Raw genomic sequence first — 24,515 nt, 5'->3', positions numbered from 1 at the left:
TTATTTATTCCCTTCGGGGAGAAATAAAGGAATTCTGATTCTGATTCTGATTCATTTACTAAATGCTGCTCCACCTCTGCACCATTTTTAAATGCACAGGCCACATCGCTTGCAGCCAAACGACACATTTGCCATGAGTTTAGTATTTTGACAATGAGTCCTGTGTGACCTTGCTCCCAACAGTCATTAAGTTCCATTATCATTGTTAATTTTCCACACATTACCTGGATGAACAGTGGCCTATGGCCATGGGGGGGGGGTCGACATCATTACTCACCCTGATGCCCAGCTCCACATTTTCTCCCCCGTACACCTCCATCCCCTCATCCAGCAAGCCAATCTCCTCAAAGTACAGCCTATCAACTACGAAGCAGCCAATCAGAGCTGGGCTCCTGGGGGATTAAAGATGATGAAGATCAGTTTTCTTCCTCTGCACAGGTAATGTTAGCATGGCACAGTTGCTATAGTGACAGCAGTGGCAAGAACAGAAATCTGACCTTGCACAGCATATAATTTGTTCATGAATACTGCATGGATTGCCTTTTTTAGCAGAGCTGTCAATTGTTTACTTAATTTCAGTCAAAGACTATCATATTATATTATTTGATTGAGATAATCGAGACATTGCTGTGTTCACTCACTGGATTGGTGCACTCTTGTTGCCCTTGTGCCACCAGGACTTGGGTGGGTTGAGGTAGCGACACCACAGCTCCCAGTCGAAGCCCTGGGCAGATAGTGGATACTCTTCAATCTCAAACGTGTCGTACTTGATGTTATCAAATGATGGGGAGATAATTCGGGTTCTGTCTTCTTTAATTCTCTGTAGGATGGGTTCAGCCCTTTAAATGCAGAAACAGAAAGTGATTTTATTGAGAATGTTTGTTTTGACACTCTTTCTTCATTGCCTTTGTGATCATATTTGACATGTAAGGGCATGCTTTAGAGACTAATTTCATTCAATTTCAAGATGAATTCAATATAAGTTATTATTCTGACAAAGCATCATTTCTCATCTGATAAGCTGATGGAATTTTTATGGAGAGTTGTAATATGTTTATTAATTTGCAGGCAAAAGTTACACACCAGTGGTCATTAAAAGAGAATGTGTGCCCTTGGCTTACACCCCCCCCCCTGAATGTTAAACTTATAAAACATATATGATAAGACAATGCAAGTCAGTGGGTGATTTTTAGCTATTAGGAAATTCATTTGAAAGGATGTAAAAGTTTAAAGCAATGGTTCAACATTTTGGGCTTGAGAGTAAGATAAGATTGATTAATACCACTCTGTTGTGTTTTAAGCATGAAGCTACAGTCAGAGGACTATCATAGCTTAGCTTAGGATAAATCTACCTACCAGCAACCCAAATGCTCACTTATGAATAGGTTATGCTATTTGTGTATTATTTAAACTGTAAAAAATAAGTGAATAAAGTGCAGGCAGATTTTGTTACACTCAGTCAGAGCCAGGCTAGCTGTTTAACCCTCTCTTTGCGCTAAACTAAGCTGACTGACTGAGCACTGTAGCATTATATTTGACGGATATTCGGCAAGAAACTGAATGAAGGGAAATGAATCCTCAAAATGTCAAACTATTTCTCTAATGAGTGCATGTTCAAGAAAGCAGGTACAGTACACAGTGTTAGTTAAAGTGTGGCTGTTGCTCAGATTCTCACGACATATTTGGGACAAGGTGCAGAGTTATCAGGGGGAGTATGGGGACTGTGGTGGATTAGTGATTATTGTGAAATTGTGCAGGGGTGTATATCATCATAGACACGGAACACAGGCACTGAAAAAAGAGCCAACTCACAGTCTTTGTTTTTAAATTAGATAATTTTCTGTGAGCCCACACAGAGTGATATGACTCAAGAACCAGTGCTCCTGTGTTCAGCTGTGCTAGCCTCATGCTGCACTCCCAGCGAGTGACTCACCAGCCAACGTTGAACTCGACGTGGGCATCAAACAGGGCAACAACTGGGGCAGTGGCAGCCCTCCACCCGCTCACTCTGGACCGGATCAGACCCTCCTGCTTGGAATGCCGCACCACCTTAATGAATCCTGGTCGTTGGCTGTTAGTCTCAGACACAAAATCCTGCAGCTTCTCCTTTAGCTCATCTATAAAACACACACACACACATTCATTTTACATCAATATCTGAAGAGTTTTTCCGTATGAGATAGGTGAGTAAAGTGAGAGCTTTTTATGAGCAAACTTCCACCCACAAGATGCCGTCATGTCCTCCTCCAGTGGGCAGTATTTCATTGGTAGGAGGCCAAAAGTACTCATGCTTCACTGCTTTGATCACTGGACCAAAGAGGCAGCAGCTTGAGCCAGCGCTGCAGACCTCCACAGGGCTTACCAATCTTATTGCAATATCGAGGACTCAGCCTGCAATGTTTTTCAAAACATGGGAGGAGGAGAAGGCCATCCGCTTCAAAGTTTACCTCCATTATTACCTGATATATATCCTGTATGATGAGTCACAGCCTGTGAAATGAAAGAGTGCCACTTATATGAAAAAGAATCAGAGTTCCCTCTAAAAGTCATAAGTGGTCTCAATCTTTCTGCTAATTGTCACAAATAAATAAATAAATAAACCACAGCCATGTGTTAGAGGTTCCCCTTTGTGGTTCAACTAGCAACATTTCAATCCAAATTAAAGTCAGAAAAAGCCACTGAGTGAGTAAAACCACCATCCCATCACAATGACAACTCTGTGCTGTCCTGTCAACCGAATGAATCTGGAAATAATAAAACATTCATCAGCACTATGTTTCATCTCTTATATAAATCACCTTTGGCTATGTTCTCTCTGTTTCACTTTTAACTGCCACTAGCTTTTCAGTTTAAAGGGAATGTGGAGCAGACAGGATGCTGCCACAGTGAAATCATGGGGTGTCTCGCTCCTTCAGAGGCAGGGTAAGTCAAAAAAGTTTGATTTTCCAAATAAAAACACTTCATCTGATCATGAAGTGCTGAAGACACTGGCTGTACTTTGGAAGTTTGTATCTGTCATTGAAACAAATGCACAACATGAGACTCACTACAATTAAACGTGCAGTGCACAATATATGATTAAACCAACACTTTTTTAACCCAAACATCAACAGACTGTGCACAGTCCTACGCACGGTGACATATGAACTTGTTTCAGCTTTGTTTTGATTGTGAAGTGTAATTTATGAATATTTTTCAGCAGCCTTATCTTCCCCGACGTAACAAAGAACGAATTTATCTCACAGCATATCAATCAGTGTGGAATGCTGGAACATATGATGGGAATAATTTAAGCTCATATCTTTTCATCATAAATCCCTTCAGAGCTTGGAAAGCTCACCCATGTGTAGAAATCAGGATGTGTGTTTCTATTTCTATTTCATACTATGAGCTTTATGTCTCATTCATTTACCAAAGTATGTACTGAAAAATTGTCTACATAAATGACTTATTTTCATTTGATCAAAATCCAGTAAAGCTGTATTCAAGCTTTGTATGAATCCTTTAGGTCTAAAAATTGTGTTGAATGTATGTTCTCCCTCAGTAAGAATTTTTTTAAGTGTGCACTGTTTGCATCCATGTGTCCTCATGTGCGACTTCTCTGCCTTTTTGTTGGCGCATTGCGCTTCTTTGTTCATGATGACCACCAGTTGTCGGTAAATGGAATAAAATCTACAGGAATGTACATCTGGTTGCCTGCACGCTCACGTACATGTATGACTGTCCTCGTTCTATGTGTTTCAATTCAGACTAAATGGAGACTCACTTATAAAAATACTGCTCCATAGCTTAACTGATTCCACAGGGTTGGGCCCTTCCAGTGAAGGGAAATCTTAATGCTTCAGCATACGTAGACATTTTGGACGATGCTGTGCTTCCAACTTTGTGGCAACAGTTTGGGGAAGGAACATTTCTATTCCAGCATGACTGTGCTCCACTGCACAAAGCAAAGTCCATAAAGACATGGTTGTTTGGTGTTGAAGAACTTGACTGACCCACACAGAGCCCTGACCTCAACCCTATCAAACACCTTTGGAACAAACTGGAACAAAGTTTTGTTGTCTATTGTCTAAACTGTTCCTTTTGCAAGAACTGACTTCATGAGTCTGCTGGGAAAACAAATACAAATGTTTTATGAAAACGATACCAGAGTGAGGGATGCAGAGTGTCTCACTTATCATTCAGTGAATGCTGCTGCTCCAACTCAGAGGACTGCTGCTATTTCCCACAAGGCGATAAACAAGTCTGGAGCAGAATAATACTCAGACTACATACACCACATGCAACATGAAATTCTGTGGTGCATTTATGTTACGGATGATAACGTCCCATTCAGAAGACCCAACAGTGGTTGGTTTTCTATCCTTCCCTGGTTAATTGCAATCAGCAGACCTCCCGAGTGTAAATCTGCCACTGATTAAATAGCCCGAACTTTAAGCAAAGGGACTCTGGATCAGGAAAACACACCAAAAACGGAAACCACACTCTAATTAAAGTTTTAGCTTACGTATTAGCAGTCTTCACTTTTTACTCTTAACTCTGGCTAAATCTGCTGTCCTTACTCTGTCCTGTAAGCAGCTGCTAATGACGTACCGCCACTTTACTGTATCCACAGTGATTTCTAATCTGTCATTAATTAAGATATTCTGATATATGTGTAAATTGAAAATAAGAATGATGATGTGTTGTGCCTCCAAACAAATCATAATTAGCCACAGTCGATTACACCAGGCATGGCTGGTGGCCAACAGTCATCAGTCTTTCAGGACTGATATCTTGCTGAAGCTCTGCTGGAAAGCTATGGACTTTGGGATGGAGCTGGACTGAAACAACGAGCCAACAACAGGTTTCCAGCATCGCTGTGCAGTCAAGCAATAAATCCAGTACTAAATTCAAAATGTTACAAGGAAACAGCTTATTTTTCAAAAGATAAATAACAAACGGTTAGCCACAAAAAAGGCAAATACGTCATTTAGCTCACCTCTATTTTATCCACAGTGTGATATAACAATGTAACACCGGATGAAACTGTGTATAACTACCTGAATACTGTGATTCTGAATCAATAACCACACACAATGAAAGCTTTCTGTATTCAGAACAAAAATGTCTTTTAAGTCTAACATGGCTTATCCTGTTTCTTCAAGAAAGCAGAGAATTTAATTGTGACAATGTCAGATGAATTTCTGTGCATAACCAAGCATATTCGATTAGCGAATAGGATTTTAGTAATTGCTTTTTTTTAATCTGTAACCTGTTGCAGCACCATTATTGTATGTTGATGTCTCTGAACTGACTGTACTGTATGTACTGTATGTTCTCTTCATGCAAATTAGAACTCAATAATATTTACCACCACAGAGACATTACTGCTTGTACAGCAGATGGCAGATTGGCATGGATACAGGTCTCACAGTTGCTCTGTAGTTTGCACTGCACTACTTGGCAATGTCTCACTACATAACTCTGCAGGTGTGAAAATCTGTTTAAAATATCCAACTGATACTGGCTCTTCTTCCACAGTTTCACCAGTCTTGTATCCAAATCCTGGATCCTGGGGTTGAATACCAGACTGGCAGTTTGTTAAAAACACTTTTAACACATGTTGGTGAAGTTCCAATACAAATGTGTACTGCTTGTATTTTATAGTTGGCAGTTCATATTGTAAACTCAGCTTTGTTGTTTTCTGCTGATATCGTCCCAGCTTTTGTGTACCCTCCAGCTTTTATTGGCTGGACCTGCTGCAATTGCTTGCTGGATATCCAACTGCTTTCCTACAGTTGCTAGGACTTATCTAGACACCTGAGTTGTTGACTGAATCCACGTTACCTCAAAATACTCACAGGGATGGAACCACAGAATCTGGTCAGCAACACATTACCTCCATGCTTAGTCTGAATGCTCTGGTCCAAGAAAGACATCTTTATCTTAATTACAAATGAAACTATTAGTTGACCAATCCATTTGTAATTGGCAACAACTTTCATATTCACTTCACATAAAATGTCAAAAAGCAAAACGTGAACATAAATTTCAGTTTCAAAGAGAAAGCAATAAAAAAAAATTGATGATACTATTTTAAGATATGCACCAAACAACTGATTAATCAGCAGATTTTAAAAAATCAGCAGATTTAAACTTTAACTCTTTAAATAATTGAACAACCATCTAAGATATTTAAATTTCTCTGATGGGCACCTAAAGGGCTGTGTCGTCTTCACAGAGGAAATGAATCAGACAAAGACAGAAGTTTGGAAAAAGGCATTAAATTCTTGTTGCTTTAAATAAGCTGCCCATCACAAAATCCTTCACTCTCACATATATACAATTATTATCATTTGAGTTAAAATATGGAATCATATTTCCTATGATAGTCTGTCTAATAAGTGAGCCCTTCGAAAAAGCTCACTCTTACACAGACAAGCCTTTCTAGGACCACAGCTTGGGACATTATCCAATTAAGGGGGAATCAGCTAGGTCAATTTGCCCTTCTCTGCCTTGATAGCTACACGTCCTCCTGCATGCTAATGCCTCTTGGAGGTGAGCTGCGACAGTGGTGGGTGACTAATGTAAAGCTGTGGATGCCTCAGAGGTTATCCGTGGATGATGACCCCTTCAACAATCTCAGCAGCATCACAGGTCAACAGGCTAACGACATTTAGCACACAGAAGATTCGCAGTCATGGTGATAATGATAACACCGGGCCTATCAGATGCAGTGTGACAGAGTGCTCAGCCAAACAGGGTGAAATGCCATCAGCAAAATGTCACCGCGTGACTTGGGTCCATGAAGGAGCTAAAGGCGACTGCTCCCAAGCTTTCAATTACGTGATGTAATATGAATGTTAATGTGATGTGATGTGATAATCCAATAATGTGCTAGAGGCAGCAAACTTTTTAGACTGTAGGGATGGTACCATATAACTTTGGATATATTCAACTTTCTGGTCAGTATTCGCCCCAGGAAAAGTGATCAGTCTTATCCCAGCATATATAAATTACCAAGGCATACTGCTGAAATATATTCTGATCAAGCAGGCTACAGGCCATGCTACATGTTTTGCATTATTGACTTTGGTACACATATTCTTCCCACTGCCAGTATTTCCCATGCTGATTGCCCTTAATGGTTGTCTCAGTTCTAGCCACAAATAGCACAGCCCATTTTAAACTGTACTGCCTATAAATGACCTTGGCACAGGATCATTACCTCTTTAGAGCCTGCTTTCTGCCTTTGTGAAGTAGTTAAGTCTTGCACTGTAATTTATAGGTCCACTTTTCACAGGTGACTTCAAGTCTATTTCTAGTGCCTTGCATGGTTGGTTATCTCACACATCAGTCATCTCAGTAAAAACAAGCAAACAGAGCTCAGTGGCTACACTTTGTCAACATGTACTGGATATCTTCTCAAACAGACACTGCTTACACCACATCTGGTGCATGCAGATGTAAGAATTAGGGTTGCAAATGCAAACAGGATACATATAAACAATACATCACCTTGCTGGATTGTTATCTGCCTTGGGGCAAATTTCCTGGCTTTGCAGCTAATTAGTGTTCTTCATCTATTGGTTAAATTCAGTGAGCACAGCCCCTCATTAAAATCATTAAAGGAGTTTGGAGGCCATTAGAGGAGCAGTAAATATCACAGATAGATATCTCCATAAATGAGGCAACGACATGTAAACTATGGACCTCCTTTAATACGGAGCTACTCATTTTAGCATGTTTGTGAGGCCTTGCCCTTTTTTGTTACTGTTGGTTGACAAGCTCGTATTGCATACTTAGTTTATGCCTGCAATTATAAGTTACAACAGTGGAACATTTATTATCTATGATCTGGGTATTTTTTAAGCAGAGGGTCCTTGATTTCAAACAGTCGACAAAAAGAAAACTCTCATTTCTAGTCAGTAACTGTTTTGCCAGCTGAAATGAAAATGACAAGCAGGTTTAATTAACTAAATAATGAAGCTACTATTGGTCCCATGAGTTTATTGTTTGCAGCATACTTCTTATAAATGTGTCCAGTGTACTTGTTATAAAACATTACAACACATATAGCACATGATAGCATGCTAAAGGCTAAAGTTAGATAGCAGATAGTCATCAGCATCCTGTTGTTGGTTCTTGTAGAAGACTTGGAGTGCATTTACATGTACACTAGTATCCTGATAGTGATCTGGTTTTTAGAGAATACAGGTTATGTTTTGCACGTATAAAAGGCATATCCCAGTTCCAAAAACCTTGTTAAGACCTGGTCCTAATTTAGTAAAACCCGGATATGTTACCTGGAGTACATTTAGAAACCAGGAAACTGTGCCATGTTAAACATTATCCATGTTTCTAAAGCACTGGCAGAGATGGAGAGAAATCAAGCCATATCTGTAGGCAGATGCTCAGTAAGCTGGATACCGTTATGATCATGTGTACAAGGATAAAAATAACCAGGTTTTTCACGTTCCATGCCCATGTCGTAAACAGGATAAGGCACAAAATCAAGATACTAATGCATATGTAAATGCACTCACGGCAATGTATTGCACAGCCATCAGCCAAAACATTAAAATCACTGACAGGTGAAGTGAATAACACACTGATCTCCTTATAATGAAACGTTCTGCTGCTTGTCGGAGTTAGTGGTTTTAATGCTGTGGCTGATGTGGGTCGAAAATTGGACCAGGCCGGTAACTTGAGCTGTCTGTCATGCTCCTCAAGCCCTTCATAGACAGTTTCTGTGGTGTGGTGTGGTGCATCGTCCTGTGAATGCAGTGTTTAGGTGGGTGGTATGTGTCAAAGAACATGCATATTTGGTTAATTGATATAATGTAAGTATGTCAAGGAAAATGCAATGTTATTTTGTTCTAACATAAATCTATTGTGCTACATTGCTTATACTTCTTTGTGTTTTTAAACAGTGCGTTTTCACTTTTACCGTTAAAGAGAAAAGGTGTTTAGGAACATGACTAATCAAAGCTCTTGTATGTATGTCCTTGTGGCTGTTACTGTGCTGTTTGTTCTGTGTCATATTTTGTTTGTGTAAATGCTTGTTAACTTTTTGTTGAAAATGAAATGCTGCATCTCATGGGGTTTATCCCCTAATTAAACCTTGAAATAAATAAATAAATGTATCTTGTGTGTAATGTTGGCTGGGATTGCTTATTATATGCATTTCCACACTACAGAATTATTAGACATTTGTTATATATTTTGTTTAGCTGTGTACTTACATTATCCCAAATGTTTCCAACAATGTTTAAACCCAGAGGAATCGATTTTTTCCCAGGTAACAGTGTTGGTAATTATTTATTTATTGGTGGCCTGTTGCTGTAACTTGCAGGAGAGATTCAGAAAGTGAGAAAGGATGTTTGCAAACACTACCAGACATAACATGAGTAGAACTGTTACCACATCCAGTGTATTTCAACAAAGAAAAAGAAATAATAATGAAAATATAGTTACATAAATAAAAATAAAATAAATAAAAAATAGAAACACTGTTCTTTTTAAAAAACTTTGTGGCCATTTGAGTATGGAGGTTTACAAGGCGTACCTGAAAGCAGCACAAATCCCTTTACTTCTGTGTGTGGCAAGAAAAGCAGCACAACCTAAATGAATGAATGAATAAAACTTGGTAGAGACTCTTAGGTCCAGTTTCTGAACTATGTTCACACGCCAGTGTGGCAGATAACCATCTGAGATTTACATAATTTTGGACCCTGCCAGCGCTTAATTAAAAGTAGGCTGACCACACATCTCACTTACAGGCTTCTCTGTGCTGGGGTAGGGTGTAAGCCTGTGTGTCAAGGCTGAGCCCCCCAATGTGTAAAATGATGTTGCTTACTGTTACTGCTGTTGTCGTCCACCAAGATGATCTCTTTGAGAAGGTGTGAGGGCGTCCTGTTGATGGCAGAGTGAATGGACCGCAGGATGACAGACAGGGCTTCATTCACAAAAATGAACACGATGCTCACTTGAGGGAGGTTTAAAGGATAAGTGATGTTTCTGCACCTGTGAAGGAAATAACAAATGTTTGGTGTGGCAATGTTTAGTGCTGCATATTGACTAAAGGATTAACAGATAAATTTGACACTGATTTCTAAAGGGCAGGGTAATTTCATGCCAACCCAGGTACTTGGCAGACAGTATCAGGATCCTATTTTCATGAATTAAGGAGTAAATGTAGGCACTGGCATGAGAGTGCTGCTGGAATAGCGGTACACCTGCAATGCAGTTAGAAAGGGGACCAGTTTAGGAGGAATAAATAATTGACTGTGTGGTAAGGTCTGACATCAATCAAGCTTCCCTTTAAGAATATTGTTTTCTGCCACTGCACGCTGACATTTTCAGTGTGAATAAAGAGTCCAGTCTATTCTCTGAAGAGGAAACTGATGCCTGTTTCCAGGACATGCAGAGAAAGAAGAGGCTGTAAAAATGTCCCTATAAATCTGCAGGTAGTGTCCCTTTGATTGTGTAATTAAGGTTTTTGAAATGGAAATCCTAATGATAATGTCTTCTTTTTGTAATGACACAGATGTGTTGAAGGATTCACTCATCAACAGTATGTGGATTGTCTCCATAATAATCCCCTTGACACATACATAGTGAATTGTGTCTGGACTGTAATATTTTAGCTACTGGTTTCCTGTCCTGCCTGTCAAATTTAAGTAAATCATTTTTCCATTACCTCATTGTGCTGTCTGCTATGGCCAACAGCCTGTTGTATTTACAGGAAGCCAAGGCTAGGGCATTACTTTGGGGAAATATGTGTAAAATGTGTGTGATTAATGTATCCCCCACAACTGTTTTAGGGGAGTGTACAGAGCTAGTATTAGTGAGGATGGATGGTCTGAGGGGAGTGTAGTGAAGTGCAGTGGAGAAAATGCCCTGAAGAGCTTTGAGCTGTGTAAACCTTTGCACCAGGATGTCATCTCGTGTGCTCCTGTAACCTTGGTGATGTGAACATGAAAGCCGTGCTGAAAACTGAGTCACAGCCAATCAGTCTTAAAGATAGTGGTGCTTAATTTATAGGCTGCAGATGGAAAATATGTACTTTGTCCCGCGACCTTCAGACGGCCTTTGGGGTTTGTGACAGATATTGGTGACGCAAGAATCACTCCTAAACAAGCCGACTGCAAGCAAGAGTTTTCCTTTGCCTGCATAATTTGATTAACACAGCAGCAGGTAATTGCACTGAATGCTGCGGGCAGAAGAAAATTCTTCATGGGTTTTCAATATGTGTTTTAGAGGGACCAGCAAAGTTTATTACTGAATAACTGATCATTTTGATTGTTTTGAGATGATTTTTTCATTAATAAATGGCTTGTTGTTTCAAGAAAACATTTTTGATTGAAAATGGTTCATAACATTTAAGTCTAGCTTCTAAAATGTAATTTTAGACACAGTTCTCTGACAGTAAGATAGAAAACCAATCTTTTATTTTTTGACCGCTTGGCCACAACACCCTTGGCACTTGGCACGTTGGGACATTTTATAGACAAATTCATTAACTTAATTAATCTGCATAATAATCAATGGTTACATATTCATTAGTTACAACCCTGGGACAATGTAATTATGATAACCATAAGAGAGTTTGCCATATTGTTTAAATCAATATCTTAACATCTCTGTGTTTGTTACACACCATGGTGAGTAACGTTGATAATCACTTAAAGCCCCGCCCAGGAAGAAAATATACGATAAAGGAAACGAGAGGAGACACAAACATGTTAACTTATACCACAATTACATTGTACCAGTTTGTTGTAACATTGTTACATACACCACTCAGCAAAAACATTAAAATCACTGACAGGTGAAGTGAACAACAATGATCATCTCTCTCCTGGCAAACTTCTGCTGAGTCCTAAAACATTGTGACGTTTGGTCCTGTGGGTTGCAACATGGGGCCTCCATGGACTGGACTTGTTCCCATCTGATGCTCTATAGGATCTGGGAGTCTGGGTGTCTAGTTGGCACCATGAACTCTCTGATATTCTGTCCAGGAATGGCTCAGAAGCGCGGACAGAAAAAAAATAGCTTGCACCCACTCATACTGACGCTTTTGCAGCACAAAATGCATTCTCAATCTATAATGTAGATGTGTCACAAAACTCCAGTGAAATAAAACAATTTAATAAAGTACCAGATGCTGTACTAGATCTATATTAGCAGCTAGCATCTGTAGAGTAGGGTGACAGTCAATGAATGTGACCATGTTTGAACACAATTCTACCTGCAATCTTACCCATCAGGCCTGAGGTCTGGTATTGGCCTGTCTAGAGAGAGACGATCACTGAGGTAGCCATTATATCCATAGTACTGGAACATCTTCAGTGCCACCCGTCGGTTGTCTGGAGTGAGCTCCTGCCCCCAGTGAGCGAACAGCGATGAGTCAGAGAATGAAGTGTCCACCTGACTGTCCTCTCCCCTCCCTGGAGTCTCTAGGAGGCACATAAGGCAAACAGCATAAATATCATAAATGTTTGTCTAGGCCACAGCCTCTCAACCTACTGGTGAGGTTGTGCGTAAGGTGACATTTAAGGAATGTGGAAAAATGATAGGGCTAATATAATTACTGTGATAAATGCTTGTGCTTGTTTTCCTTGTGCTGTAATGTATGTTAGCGGACAAAGGATTTACAGAGACTGAATGCCTGCCCTTCAAACACCAGGAGTTCATATGAGAAGGCGAGAAGCTCTGATGTTCTTGAACAAAACATTCGCTCCCTACCAGCAGCTTGTGGACTGTTCTGCGCCCGACATTGCTCTTTTCACCTATGCAGAGGAGAAAAGTGAAACTAATTTCCCCAAAGGCATCCCTAGCGTAGCACACGCAAACATCCTTCCTTTCATAATTAATCAAGTGGTAATGTGTGATCTCTTTCTGTGCATATTTCTCCGCCAGTGTTCTTACACCACAGAAGATTGTGGCAGGACTCTCTTTGTGCTTAAAGGTCTATGATGTGAAGGGCTCAAAAAGAGTGCAGTCCTGACTAATTTCATAGCTGAGCAGCAGCACTGAAAGCACTGAGAGCAGTGAGACATTTAGCAAACACACATTTAGTGTGACAAACAGTATATTACGGCTTGTTGTAGTCCTTGTTCATAGACTCAGTTCATGTCTCGACTCCATAAAACACTGGTGGCGTCTGTAATAAATTCTCTCTTGCTTCCAAAGGGTTTTAATGCATATTTAAGGCAAACTTTTAAGTGTGTTTAACACTGAAGACGTTTTATCCACACAAGATTGGTTTAAATGCCAAAGATGCAATATACAAATGAGATAAAATTGAAGTGATCTTGAAGAATATTTCCCAGCTACACTTGTCCATTCTGTAGGTCTGAAATCTCAGTGATTATTATCTTATGCAGATTTCCTTTTTTTCTCCCCAAACACCACAAATAAAAGCTTTCCCAGGTTTTTCATTTAATACAGTCTTTTTGTTGAGTGTGTGTACCTTTTGGGACATTACACAGCGATTCAATAACGTGCAACAGTTGCAGAGGTTTAGTGCTACTGAACAGCACAGTGATATTTATGATCTGTGAAAATATGGAGGTGCTGGTGAGAGGTTGTTGGTGGTAAAATCTTGAATGTCCTTTCATGTGCACTGAGATTAGTGATAAAGACAGTCAGCTGTCTGATGAGTTGCCTCAGTGTAATATACAGAAATTAGATTAAACTAAACTAATAAAATAGTAATAAAAGAATTTACTTCAATTTACATTATTGAAAAGAACTTAATAATATTTAACTCTATATAATGGACAATAATTGAATATGCTTAGTTAATCAGCAAGAAAAGAAATCTATAATTAAAGTTATTATCATAAAACAATTATTCCATAAAAACATATTCATTACTGAGCTTCTGTATTTCAGGTGACTGCTGACAGACTGAAGTCACAACAAACCCAACGTAATAATCAATTTTATTGTATTTTTTCAGAGTGAAACGAATTGCAAACTAGGAGAAGAGTGATAAGAGGAATTTCTTCTTTTAATTAATATGACAACACAGTCTGGGTGAATACTCGATTGCGATGGCTGCAGGGTGTCAATTTCAGTTTCAGTGAAACTTTCTGTTCACCAATCTAAATTAACGTGCTGGCTGCAGACTCCTCAACTTGCAGTGCACAAGCTGCACGCCTCTTTGAGATTATTTCATCGCCTTTCGTTTATTTGTAAAAATATTGATATTGATTTGGGGACAAGGACATGGCTGCTAAATTAGTAAATAGTCTTGTTGTTAAACGCAAGGTTAAATTAGGATACATTTACCGTTTGTCAACTGTATGTAGAGTTATCAACATTGAATCTTGGTCACATGGACTGGATTTCTGGCTCATGAGCCAAAGGCTTCTATGAGCTTAGCGGAAAAGAAATATCTCCCGTTTCCAAATCGTATCTAAAAGGTGTCCTATTTATGGGAGGAGTAAACTTTTCCACTGTATAAGAACCTTATTGTGCCACATATTATAAGAGAGTTATGGTTTGTGAAAAACTATACATTTTAATTGCAATATCCATTAAAATATACATTAATGGTCTTATTTTGTTATTGTTGCTGTTGTTTTGACCATGGTGTAAGTTGGATAATTCCCTTCGAGGTGTCCATAATCAGGTATTAACACACAACATGGAGATGTTCCTGGCCTTCATGTGGCCCATGAATTCCTCACAATGAACACCTCAAAAGGATTATTTGCTGTAGTGGCATTTTCTGATGTTTTTGTGACCATTTAAAATGATTTTTTTTTTTCAAAAATTCAGTTTCAATTTACAAATACTGTTTCAGAATACAAATATAATAAAATAAAATATAATAGATGAAGACTGAAACCCTTTTTTAAAATCTCAGACGTGAATGAAATTATGAGAAAGGACCAAAAAGTAACCCAAGCCCTCAGTGACACCGCAAACAAAATACAAGGTTGAATTGAAATTGTGTGTGTGTGTGTGTGTGTTTGTACAGCCTGCATGTGTTTTAAGCAGATTGGGGAAGGTTAATATTCATGAGCAGATTGTTTCAACATAAGAGTGACAAACAGTCAGCCAAGAAAGAACTGAGACAACAACACGGAAGCATGAAGGGATTACATTATGAACCAAAACAAAAGGATCTGCTTCTGAAAATGTAGGAGCTTACAATAAATTTCCTTGGAAGGTGAACAAATTGACTTGACTTGAAATCAATTAAACCAGCAGTGACAGACTATGTGTCCTGTAAGCTTAAAATATGCAGTAGAACTCCTTCGCTTACATTTATGTTTTTAATAAACATGTTTATATTCACTCACTACATTCCTGTGACTTTTACACAGGTATCAAATTAAACGTTCAATACCCTCTAAACATTTGGTGGAAAAAGCTTTAAAAATCTACTGTACAGTATCTGCTCAGCACCAGTAAGCAGACAAACACAGTTAGAAACCAGCTGATGTTGGAGACCAAAAACTTGGCTAAAACAGAACCAATATTGGACTTAAATTTCCCAGAAAGACACAAGCATGACTCCAATATGACAAAGTTTTTCAGTAACTGCTAGATAACTAAAAACGAGAAGCTGTGGTTTTACATGCTTCGCTGCTGACTGTGGTAATGCTAACTGGCTATAGCTACTTATTTAACACAGAAAAGTAATCAGTAGTAATCACTGAGAGGTAAATAAGCCTAAGCCTAACTCTTGGCCACAAAAGCTAATTCTCCTCAGACATTGTGAGCTTATTGCTAGCTTAGCTTTAAGGTGAGGTACTGTGTGAAATATACCAATGTATTCAATGGTTAATGGGCTATACCAAGCACGACATTTTACCAAAATCCCATGATGATGTATGTAACTTAGCTGTAATGTAAGCTGTAACTGCTTCTCAGTAATGCGGCTAATTAAGAAATACTTGAATAACACACACCTTTTACATGCACAGTATCGATTGTGGTAGCCTACAGTATTGTAGACACACAGTTATCTGAATGACAAACCACAATGGGTTGCATTTAAAAAAAAAAAAAAAATCAGCGAAACATTAACAAATCAAAAAGTCAGCCAACAAACAAGTTGAGAGAACACTGCACGGTAACAGTATGAGCCTGAGGCGAAATAACTTCAACTCCTCACATTCAGCTCACAGTAGTTCAAGACTCACTGTTGTGAAGCAAAGGGAAAATGTTTGAGCTCTTGATAAGACAACATTGTGATTAAGGCTAAGGACAGCATAAAAGTTTTGAAAGTCTTTCAGTCCTGGGAAGTCTGCCTGAAGGCCCATTCATCTGACTGCTCGTGGTGATGGTGATTAATTAAGCCTACAGAGACAGTTTCCTCAGCGGTGTATCCGGTGGTTAGTGAAGGTTGATGTTGTTTGAACAGGGTAACCCTGGCAGCACATATTATACATGATTGACAAACACGCTAATACAACCTTACTGCAATGGGTTTTAATAAATCATACAGGACATAGCAGTTTAACAGTAGGACACATGACTTGTTTGTCATTGAGCAGATCATGTGATTTACTGCAACCTTGCTGTTTGGAAAGTGGTTTCCTCTTGAGCACACATTCAGTCAACTAACCTTGGTGGCAACTCAAGTAAAGCACACTGAAATTCCTGAGGCAAAAGCTACTGTGTATGTGTGTGTGAGTGAGTGTGTAGACAGGTGAAGTATTCCCTATGCTTTCCAGTAGCACTCCAGGCATCTGTGCAGTACAGTACTAAGTGTGCTTCCATTGCATGCACAGCAAAGCAACTGAGCTATAGTTGTCTGCTCCTACAGCCACAGAGGAGATAGGCAGGAGAAAATAGATAGGCATACATACATGTTCACACTCACTGGCATTAACATAACTGAAAGAAAACTAACTCACTTGAGAAATAACTTAGATATTTAACAGAACAGTCACAGAAAGAGAACAATAAACCCACAGGTCCTATGTGAACTCACTGTTTTAGAGGCGCAGCAGCACATATTGAATTATTAAATTTGTTCCCATAAAAGATAGTTCACAGTGATGAAACAGCCCCATGAAGATTTTATCAAATTATATGTATTCACCCCCTCCCTGCCTGTGGACAGGAAAATGTTTTGAATTTCAGACGCAAAACCGTTATCATGTTTGACACCTCAGAGATAGCTCTCTTCCATGCAACGCTAACTTGCAGTAGTACAGATGTAGACTTTCGATAAAAGTGCTGCATGCCTGAATTTTTTACTTGCCTCTCCGTGCTCTAAGTTCTATAATACACTGGGAGGAAAGAGGAAAGCGTTTGGCCGCTGGAACATTTGTAGTCAAAATCAATAACAAAGCAACAGGTGGACAGATCTTCACTGATGCTTCAAACTGTCAAATGTACATCCAGAGTCAGTTTACTGGTCATTAATCCTTAAATCCTCTGGTCTTCAGAGTCTTTTGACAGTAAGTTATTCATTTTATTCAGACTCAAGCCTCAAATTTTGCAAATAAAAATCCTTATTTTGTGTTGTCTACACATTTTGTAGGTTTCTGAGTGACCTAATGTATGTGTTTTTCACAGTAGACTATGTAGTAGCAGGTAATAACAGGTGATGACATGTTTCTTTGTGGTGGCCTGCAGTCACAGAAATATGTTGGTGCTTAGATATAGTGCAGAGCATCACTTCCTTTGAAACTGGAGGATTTTGATGACAGGTACTCTCAAAATCAAGGCATGTCTGAAGATAATATTTTTCTTGGCAAGTCACATGAGAGCCCGAGCGCCTGCCTTGAGCATCAGGTAAATCAATCAAAGTTTTCCACCCACGAACACGAATTATAGGGCAGTGAGCCGTCACATTTCATGATTTGTTCTCATGCTAAATAATTTCAAGTGGGAAACATTTGTTTATCTCATTTATCTCATTTGAGATATATGTATTTTTAATATAAAGCATATACAGACAAGTAAGCATCGTCTTCAGCACCACAGCAGATGTTAGCATATGTTAAGAAGCTTTTAACATCTGCTGACATGTACACTCACTCTTAAGCTTTTAGGACAGCATAAAAAGAATGTCCAGTTTCAGCAGTCAATTTGCAATATGTATATAAACATAAAAAAATAGTTACGGTGAGAGGAAAAACATATTTTTGGCAGATTATTGTTGTTATTACTTAAGTTTGCAAAAATGATTTTACTTTGCAACTCACTCTTTGTTGATCTCTAAAGACCTGAGGTGTATAGGAATGTCTGACAGCCTTTCATTGGACTTTTGTGTTGCCATACTTTGAAGTAAACCAAACCCAGTTCACTTCCGTGTTTTGCCTCAATAACTTAGCAACCACTTGCATGCTGACTGAAGCAACAAAGAAATGTCACCGTAACACAGAAAGCAGTGTTGTAGTCGAGTCACTAAGCTTCCATTCCATGTCCAGTTATGAATTTCCAGTGTTCCAGTGTTTGAATCCGAGTCAAGTCCAAGTCATTAGAGAAAAATCATTAAAGTCACAAGTCCTTAAAATTAGAGCTCATGTCCTGGGCTCGAGGGCTACAAGCCTGAAAGAAACATAGCGTTACTTCAGGCAGCTACTGTAGAAGCCATAGGTATTTAATTGAATCCCTGTATGACCTTGACACTAAAGAACCATTTAAAAAACAGGTCTGTAGTGCCTTGTGTGTGAACGCCCTCCAGTTACAGCAGACAGCAGTTTATCCTCAGTTACTATGTCATTTTACATCCAAAATAACAAGAACCACCACATCAAACGCTGTGCTGCTGTCAAAATATTCACTGTATATTCATTCTGACACTGAGAGGGTGGAGAAGAACTTGACAAAGACTTCAGTCTGTGGAAAAAAAAAAAACAGGTGTCATCAAATGCTTGAAAATTTCAGGACACACTGCTGTTTCTACAACTTGATATCAAAGAAGCTGTCAGATAAAGAAGATCAAGTATTTTAAAAACTTTTCACGTTCAAGGCAGATTTGACAATGGGGCAGAAAATCCCCTGCATGCTGCCACAGTTACATTTACTAGTTTCCTGCAGAGCAGCTCAAGACAACATATTTTAACAATGGCCAGTTATAACAGCTGCTGATCTCTGAGCTTCCCAGGTGTCTTCTCACTTTAAAGATATTTGTAGCCAAGCGCCTATCGTAAGTTATCGTATTTAAATGATACTGTACACTGTTAGTAAATATTTTAATTAATTCTCAAATGACAGATTTTAAATGCAGACCAAGTGGATGGCTCAGGTTTTCTCCTCAGCTTAATGTGCTAACATGAACGCACAGTGTGTGTTTTAGGAAATCCAGTTGCTCGAATTAATGGTTCTTAGCACATTTTGATAAGAACAAAAAGAACGGACCAAAAAGAGTTGTTTTACACATGTGAAGACCTCTGTGAGATGTAATACATGACAGAGGAATGCAGTTCATTAACTGTATGTGTGCAGTATTGTGATATTGATTTCACCCAGATCGACTGGCTCTAACATCTCTTATCGGCACATCTCCATGACTGAGCAGCTACACAGCACATGGCTAAGCACCAGACATGTCGCAAATGTTATTACCATCATAAATGTGCAAATTAAAATAGTTTATTTGGTCTTATAAACACTATTGTTTCTCTCCAAAGTGAATAACACAATACAACAAGTTTGCAAGTAGAGTTTGCAAATATTGAAATTCTAAAGAATTTGGATTAAAATCTTGTCGTCTGCACGAGACATCCAGTAACATCCAGTAAAATCAAAGGTTACAGGACATGCGGACATGTCTTCAAGATGTCACTTCAGATTCAAAAGCCACCAGCTTTACTGAATGTAGAAAAAATATCCTTTGTATCCTTTGTGGAAAGGACAGTGTTGTTTATCATCATCATAACATTACACACTGGTTACAATACTCACAGCAACAATTATATTACTCAGACTCGAGAGAGAAATCACTACAGCAAATTTTATTTCATTTATTTTAAGTTATTTACCAGGAATGTCTGCAGGTACATGATAGGCGACCATAGCTCCTTTTTTTGCTGAGTAACAGATTCCTCAAATAACCTTGACTTCTTTCTATTTATTATTTTATTTCCAACAGCACCAACTCACTTTTGCATGGCTCAACGTGCGCATGTTTCGCTCTCTTCAAAGTACTGACCTAAGAGTAGTGAATGGAAAACTATAACGATTTGTAATACCTTGACACAAATGACTCTCTTCCCACCTCTTTCAAATACACTTTTCTAAATGCGTTAGTTGATGTATTTTTTTTACCAGGTGAAGAGACAAAGTCAGTTGTGTTTCAGTCCAGAAAAATTGTTATGATTAAACTGCTCTTATCTTACGGTGACATTAAGAAGGTTAGTCACATTTTCATCCCTTGATGATTGAATTTATTTTGTTCCTGCCTTTATTTTTATTTTTTTTACTTGTTAATTTATTTTTATTTTAGCTGTGGGTAGTAGGAAATGTTGCTGGCTTGTAAGAGAGGCCATATTCATATTATGCCGGCTTTATTGTATTGGCACTGGCTGGCTCTGAGGTTCAGAATCATTTTAAATATTTAATTGATCCCTGCATTGCCTAGTTCCAGATCACAACTCATTTCCCCCAAGACTCTTAGATCATTAGGAAACAACAAGTCCATAGTCTAAACACTGAGGAGAACTGAGTTTTAAGTGCATGCAATCTTTCTGATATAAAGACATTTATACAACTGTTTTTTTAGCTGCATGTGATACAACTTTTACTGTTAACAGATTCTCTTGAGATGGAAAATAAATTCATTTTGATGGTTGTGTGTCAGTGTACTTGGAAATGCAAATACACTTGCAAATATTCATCAAACCAGACTAAATAAGAGAATAATGCAGGCTACCTGTCAGTCAGTCAACCCTCCAGTTACTTAATCAAACACCACTGCACAAGTTTTGGTAATTCAATCAAGTGGTTTGTAATTTTTGACTTAAATGCCAGAGTATGAATGAGTCTGGCAGAACCCATTACAAACGGCACAATGACTGGAAGTCATGTGTATGTGGAAAGGTTTGAGTTAACTGAAGCAGGAGCCTTTGTGTTGAGTATTACTGTATTACTAAATGAACCATCATTTTTGACATGGTCACAAAGGGCAGGGTGAGGGTGAGTCATTTTCTTTGTTGTTTCCTTCCTTCACTCTCCTTTTTTAAAATGCCTGATCTTACTGCACACCTGCTCTGCATCAGCCTCATTAGTTCTGCTCTGACTCCAGTATGTTCCTCAGCCTATCAGCTCCTCTCGTTTCCTCACCTCATTCCCCTAACCTGTGTGTCTCCGCCCACCTCTCCACCTGCACCTCATTCACTCGTTAGTAAAGCTTGTATTTTAGTCCAGTTCGAGCAAGCTGATCTGTTTGCCTTGTTGTTTTGCTGGCTGTGGTTGTGTTTTGTTATTTTCAGTAAATGAGTCCCACTATTCATTATGTCTATAGTCTCCCGCATCTCGGGCCAAATGCTTCACTCAACTTGTGACAAGTTTTGATTTTTCAAAATGACACCAGTCCTTGTGATAAGATCATCTAATCATATCAACTTTAAGTCACTTGTCAATGTTTTCATACTAAAAGCAGGTTGAAAAAGTAAAGGTGTCACTTATAGTGAGAAGCCTGCAGAGCATTATTAACATTTTCAACTATTTCTGCCATTCATCTCCATGTAGTGTTTTAGCATTTTTTTTTTTTTTTTTTAGCTTTGATACAAAACATCAGTTGTCTAGCTGGTGAAGGTTGTGGAGCATCTGACAACTGAACAGCCAGATTCTTATCTCATTGAAACAAAATAGGGTTAGGGTTAGGGTTAGGGTTGGGGTTAAAACATGACTCCAAGTAAATGCTAAAGTTTTTTAAGCTGTATTTACAAGTATGCAAAATTTTCCTAATTTGTTTGTCCATCACAACTGTAACTGTAGCCTTTCAGTGTATATACACTTTGCTTTGTTACCCCAAGGGGCCAAAGAAAAATCAGTCAGTGCAGGTTTAATGAACTGAAACAAAACAATAATAATAATGATAAATAAAAATTAAGAAAGGATAATAACTTATGGACAAGCCGTTTTGTATCATGTGGGTTACCTACAAAATGACAACAGTTTTGTCAGCAACTCTTGTCATCCAAAACCTCACCAATCCACCCACACACTCATGTTATTAAGAAGATACGTATGAATGCAGAGCACAGAAGCTCTTAAGCACTGATCAGCTTATTAAACCATGGTTATAGGTTATACTATGTTATTCCTCCTCCCTCACTAGAAATCCTCTGTTCCCTGACAGTAAATGCAGCAACCAATTAGACTGTTTACTGGGTCCAACACTATAATAGGTGCTGTATGGGCCCCTGCAACTGTCTCCAAAGGAGGGGGAAATTCTCTCATTAGGACGCATCAGTAGCTGGCATGTCATGCTGACATTTCCCCTTGGAAGAGGAGTGGGGTGTGTGGCTCTGTCTTTTTCTTTGTTTATTCCCAAGTGGGGATACGCAGTGGCAGAATTTAGGAGGAGGTCATGTTTACTGGCAGTGGTCTTTGTCATCACTACCCCTTTTGTTCATCTCTCCTCATTAAAGTGCTGAAATCACCCATACACCTCAGAAGGGAACAAAGCTTTTCTTTGTGCTTTTTCATCCTTTTGGGGAAAGATTCTCTAGAAATGTCATTAAGAGCAACAAATTCTGAGCAACTAGCTGGAACTATTTTCCTTCTTTTGAACAACAGCAGACAGTGTCAATGTTATTTGATATCAAGCTTTGGACATCTTGACTCTTGCGCCACATTTCTCATTCCCAACTTGAAAAGCTGGATTTACTATTCTATTAAATTCAGTCATCTGAGATGCCTTTTCTATAACCTCCTATCAGATCTGACTTCCTCAACACTGAGCTGGTAAAAAAAAAAAAAAAAAAATGCTTATTCCCTGTATCTTCTCACTTTTTCTCCTGCAGGTTTTGATGGTGACATGCATTTAACATCATTTGTCCTTTACGGGGGGGTTGTTTTCTGTATAAACTGGAGTCTGATGTGTCTCAGAAAAGCACTCAAAAAGCCTATAAATCAAAATTATTTCAGCATTTATCTGAGAGAAGAAAATACACTGATGTGGCCTGAGGCATGGAGAAATAGAGGCGAAGGTGCCATTAATCTTTCACATTGGGACCTATTTTCCTATTTCTCATCAAACTGATTTTCTGCTTTGTGCATGCGTGTTTAATAACACAATAGGACATAAGAGAGCCACATTTCCTGGCAAGTAAGAGTAAAATTAAGTCAAAATTCAGTTCTGAATGGGGATATAAAAAAAAGTAGACGCTGACTTGTTGAACAATGTTTGAATTGTGATCTCTGTTGAACTGTTCAAACAGCTCAAAAAAAGTCAAAAAGCGAAAAGAACATCTTAAAAAATGCAGGAGTAGAAGAATGAGAACAGATGTCTTAAAATATTTCAGCATTCCTTATGGACTGAGCAGAAAAGGCGAGTGAGGACTTTCACAATCGATGAACAACATTTGGTTGTTGGAGTTCAGTTTCACTGCGTTCTACTCTACTCTGAACGTTCAATCAAGCTAATTAAGAGTCAACAGCTCTCACACCAATAAATGTATTTATTTATGATAATAAATGAATCTATTAATGTAACAAGACATTGTCACAGTTTCAATGTCACTGTGCACCTATACATTCATGTTTACCATCTTAGCTAAACATATTAGCATACCAACATTATCTAATAAGCACTAAACACAACTCCCACACTCCCATCAGTCCCAGCTGTACTGTGTCATTCATTTTGCAGGCGTTTTGTCTTTTAATGAGGGGATCATGTATTCATTGTGAGGAGGACATGAATATCATCATCAAATTCCATAACAATCCACACAACCTTCTGATCATCAGTGTCATTAGGATACATGAATTGTGTATCCTCGTGACATTTAAAACATTTTCTGCAAATCCATCTAGATGTTGGGACATTTGTCAAGTGACAACTTAGAGTTTCTGCTGGTGCTAAAGGCCAGAAAAGTCAGAGGATCAATAAGTAAATCAAGTTAATCCTCTGTAGAGCACGAATGTCTGCCCACAATTTCATGGCAATTTGTCGATTTGTTTGTTGAAATTTGTTGAGATATGTCAGCATGTGCAGGCCTGACTGACCAGCCGTCATTGCCATTCCTATAGCCACGTATGCAAATGTGGCTGAGAGCCAAAAGGTGTGAGTCTGCGTGTGTTTGTGTGACACAGAGAGGAATTGAAAAGCATAGAACTGAAACCTTTTTTATCTTTGCCTGTTTGGGATTTCACTCATGCAAGATGGTGATCAGATTTAAATTCAGGAGGAAACAGTTACCTCTCCTGATCCCTCAGATTAAACAAAACAGCCTTTAGGAAATAAACACGGCTGAGGAATAGTACACAGGACAAAATTAAAGCTGCCAATTCATCTAGTTAAAACATATATTTTCTAAAGAGCAATAATTCACAGTCTGCCACTGATTGTTAAATTAAAGTTTTCAGAAGGGCTTGACATA

At 38.7% G+C, this 24,515-nt stretch overlaps 1 protein-coding gene across 1 annotated transcript in view; it reads right to left on the bottom strand.

Moving 5' to 3' along the window:
- Nucleotides 1-24,515, bottom strand: part of galnt18b (UDP-N-acetyl-alpha-D-galactosamine:polypeptide N-acetylgalactosaminyltransferase 18b) — a 66,010-nt gene that overhangs the window by 27,528 nt on the left and 13,967 nt on the right. Inside the window, exons 2-6 of the mRNA XM_046387876.1 lie at nucleotides 12,248-12,443; nucleotides 9,842-10,008; nucleotides 1,934-2,117; nucleotides 642-839; nucleotides 278-392 (exon numbers count right to left, since the gene is read on the bottom strand). Coding sequence (XP_046243832.1) covers nucleotides 278-392; nucleotides 642-839; nucleotides 1,934-2,117; nucleotides 9,842-10,008; nucleotides 12,248-12,443 — 860 coding nt within the window. The remainder of the gene's footprint in view (nucleotides 1-277; nucleotides 393-641; nucleotides 840-1,933; nucleotides 2,118-9,841; nucleotides 10,009-12,247; nucleotides 12,444-24,515) is intronic.

The sequence above is a fragment of the Scatophagus argus genome, chromosome 1 (assembly GCF_020382885.2).
Source record: "Scatophagus argus isolate fScaArg1 chromosome 1, fScaArg1.pri, whole genome shotgun sequence".
NCBI lineage: Eukaryota > Metazoa > Chordata > Actinopteri > Scatophagidae > Scatophagus > Scatophagus argus.
The sequence above is the reverse complement of the archived record's forward strand: the minus strand, read 5'-3'. Positions and strand labels throughout refer to the sequence as shown.